Source organism: Cyprinodon variegatus, unplaced genomic scaffold (genome assembly GCF_000732505.1).
Source record: "Cyprinodon variegatus isolate N-32 unplaced genomic scaffold, C_variegatus-1.0 Scaffold1427, whole genome shotgun sequence".
Lineage (NCBI taxonomy): Eukaryota > Metazoa > Chordata > Actinopteri > Cyprinodontiformes > Cyprinodontidae > Cyprinodon > Cyprinodon variegatus.
Window position 1 is genome coordinate 8198 of NW_015151880.1, and position 3254 is coordinate 11451.

The following is a 3254-nucleotide window of genomic DNA, read 5'->3' on the forward strand; positions in this document are numbered from 1 at the left end:
GTAGTATTGCTGTAGTATTGCTGTAGTATTCCTGTAGTATTGCTGTAGTATTGCTGTAGTATTGCTGTAGTATTCCTGTAGTATTGCTGTAGTATTGCTGTAGTGGTGAGGTAGTATTGCTGTAGTATTGCTGTAGTATTCCTGTAGTATTGCTGTAGTATTCCTGTAGTATTGCTGTAGTATTGCTGTAGTATTGCTGTAGTATTGCTGTAGTATTCCTGTAGTATTGCTGTAGTATTGCTGTAGTATTGCTGTAGTATTGCTGTAGTATTGCTGTAGTTCTTACAGACACTCGGCGCAGTCCTCCCTGCTCCTCACAGTCTCGGCTCAGTCCAGAACAGAAACACTCAGAACATCCGTTTGGATTCTGGTCTGATAGAGCGAACCAACCAGAAACGCACTCCTCACAGCGCCGACCCGACACGCCAGGCTGAGCAAAGATCAAAGGACACCTTTCATCATCATCATCATCAGCATCATCAGCATCATCCTCTGCAGCATCATCCTCTGCACCCGGCAGACGTTAAACTTGGTTCCTCCTGGTTCTGGTTCTGGTTCTGGTTCTGGTTCCTACCTTGCACCCACACTCTCCGGTCCGTCCACATTCACATACGCCGAGCGTTCTGTTGCAGAACGTCTCATGGGTTCCTGCCAAATCACAGCTGCACGCTGAGCATGATGGGTAACCGTAGTGACCAAATGCGCATCGATCACATGACCTTCCAGAGAATCCGTCCCTGCAGGGACACTGCCCAGTCAGCAGGTCACACTGGGGGGCGGAGCTTCCTGCTGGGCTGCAGCTGCAGGGCTGTAGAGACACTGGTGGTTATGGGCTGACGGCGGACTGGGGCGGGGGCGGGGGATGGCGTGGCGTCTGCGGGTACCTTGCATCCTGTGACGTGGTCAATGCCCCAGAATCCCTTCTTACACCTGTCGCAGGTGTCTCCCTCTGTGTTGGGGGGGCAGACACACTCTCCGCTGTCAGGGTCGCAGTTTCCCCTAGTGCGCTCACAGATGCATTCTGGGAAATCAGAAACAGGCTCATTAGACTGTTGGCGACGGCAGAGCTTCACAGACAGACCGTCACGCCTTTTACCTGTGCAGTTGGTGCCGCGGTAGCCATAGTAACCATGGCCACAGCGATCACACTTGATCCCAGCTACGCCCTTTTTGCAGTGGCACTGGCCGTCCTCGTCACATGACTCAGACTCAGATCCTGATTGGCTGCAGCCGCAGGGCTGACAGCCCCGCCCACTTTGAAGCCCGAAGAACCCCGACTGAAAACGGACATAAATTAAGATTAAGACCTATAGAATGGATGTCAGTCATTGAAATGTCCCCATAAATCATGTAAGACATGTGTTACCTTGCAACGGTCACAGGTGCGTCCTGTCACGTTCTCTCTGCACTGACACTGGCCTGTTGTGATGTCACATACACCAGAGAGGGAGCCGTTTACATCACAGCCGCAGTCTGTAAGAAGAAAACCCACCCACTGTCAGTGACATCATTCTATGACTCCTCCCACCTAAAATGAACTGATAGTTTCTGGTCCCCCTGGATGAACCGGGCTCGTTTTACTCTGGGGGATTTTCTCTGGTGGCCTGCAGTATCTGTACTTCACCACCAGATGGCGCCACAGTGTCCTCAGCAGAAGGAAGTCAGAGGTCAGAGATAATCAGATTTCAGGAGATCAACATTCCTGCAGGGAATCAGTAGCTGCTGCTGTCAGCAGAGCAGGTCGACCTGTGAGGAAGGAAACCCTGTTCTGGTTCTGGTTCTGGTTCAGTCCAAATCTCACCACGTTTAAAAGATCCAAAGATTTCATTTAAACACCATTTTATCCGTTTCTGGATTTGACCGCCTCACCCTCCGTGTCGTCATAGCAACCACTGGCACACTTAGGCCGTTTCTCACTTTACTAGGACGTGAATACGGACTCGTGTTCTCGCCAAGTCCGTTCTTGAATAGAACCCAGTAAAGTCTGGACTCTGGGAGAACGTGAAGAAGCGTACTGATGACATCACCACATTCAAAGCTAGTCTGGAGCCGCATTTCACCTCCTGTTATTAATAGTCTCTAGATAATAATAAATTATGACTTTTTTCATTTAGTGGAGGAATAATAATGAACACAGTCAGATAAACACAAATCAGATGAACATTTTACCAAATAAAACAATCAAACCTCCATCAGAGCCAGCGGTCCTTCACACACGGCTATGCAGGGAGAGGGCTGCTGCAGACGGGCTAACGTTAGCCCTGGCTGCTACAGACGGGCTAACGTTAGCCCTGGCCGCTGCAGACAGGCTAATGTTAGCCCTGGCTGCTGTTACCCTTGGAACTCCGCTGGTTGCTGTGGTCCTCTCAACTTTGGAATATTATTTTTAAATCTGCACTAAATCAGTAAATGTTCCATAAAGTGAAAATTAAAATGTAATTTTCTTGCCAAATGATCTTAAAACTTCCTTTTATTGAACAACAGCAACAGAAAAGAGAACCTTTAACTTAATCCTCTGAGCTCTGTGAGCGCTAACCTGGAAGCTGCTGCTGCAGCAGTGCATGCTGGGACAGCTGTCAGTCTGGAGGACAGACAAGTCTGCTCTGATGCATGCTGGGTAAAGAGGGAGGGGCCAGAACAACATCCGGGGACTTTATCCGTTCTCGTAGATTGAGAAACGGCCTCAGATTCAGGTGTTCCAGCCAAACTAAAAAACCTTCTTGCAGAAGAAATTACTGCAACAATTTCAAAGCTAATTCTCTCTTGGTTCAATGCTGTAAACTCACCTTTACAATCTTTGGCGAGGACGGCGTCGCCATAGTAACCAGGACGACACAGCTCGCAGTGTTTTCCTGCCGTGTTGCCGAGGCACCGCAGACATTCCCCCGTCACAGAATCACAGTATCCGTCCTCACTGACGTTAGCATTGCCGTTACACTCGCAGCTCACACAAGCCCCGCCCACTACCTGGGGGTTACCATAGAAACCACTGGCACACCTGGAGACAAGCGCAGGGAAGTTAAGATGATGCGTTTCTGGTCGATGTGGTAATCAGCGCAGCTGTGGTCCGCACCTCTCACAGTTTGACCCGGTGTATCCATGCTGGCACTGGTCACATGACACCTCACCGGACGCATCCAGTACACAGGTGGGACTGAAACTGAAGCAGAGACAGGGGACAATACAACTGAGACACACTGATAGGACTGAAACTGAAGCAGACAGGGGACAATACAACTGAGACACACTGATAG

General features: G+C 49.6%; 1 protein-coding gene across 1 annotated transcript in view; it reads right to left on the reverse strand.

Annotated features, from left to right (window-relative positions):
- Positions 1–3254, reverse strand: part of LOC107103352 (laminin subunit alpha-1-like) — a gene marked incomplete at its 5' end in the record, with an annotated part of 17560 nt that overhangs the window by 7935 nt on the left and 6371 nt on the right. Inside the window, 7 exons of the mRNA XM_015403027.1 lie at positions 287–430; positions 575–808; positions 885–1021; positions 1097–1277; positions 1367–1473; positions 2787–2998; positions 3074–3160. Of these exons, the coding sequence (XP_015258513.1) occupies positions 287–430; positions 575–808; positions 885–1021; positions 1097–1277; positions 1367–1473; positions 2787–2998; positions 3074–3160 (1102 nt within the window). The remainder of the gene's footprint in view (positions 1–286; positions 431–574; positions 809–884; positions 1022–1096; positions 1278–1366; positions 1474–2786; positions 2999–3073; positions 3161–3254) is intronic.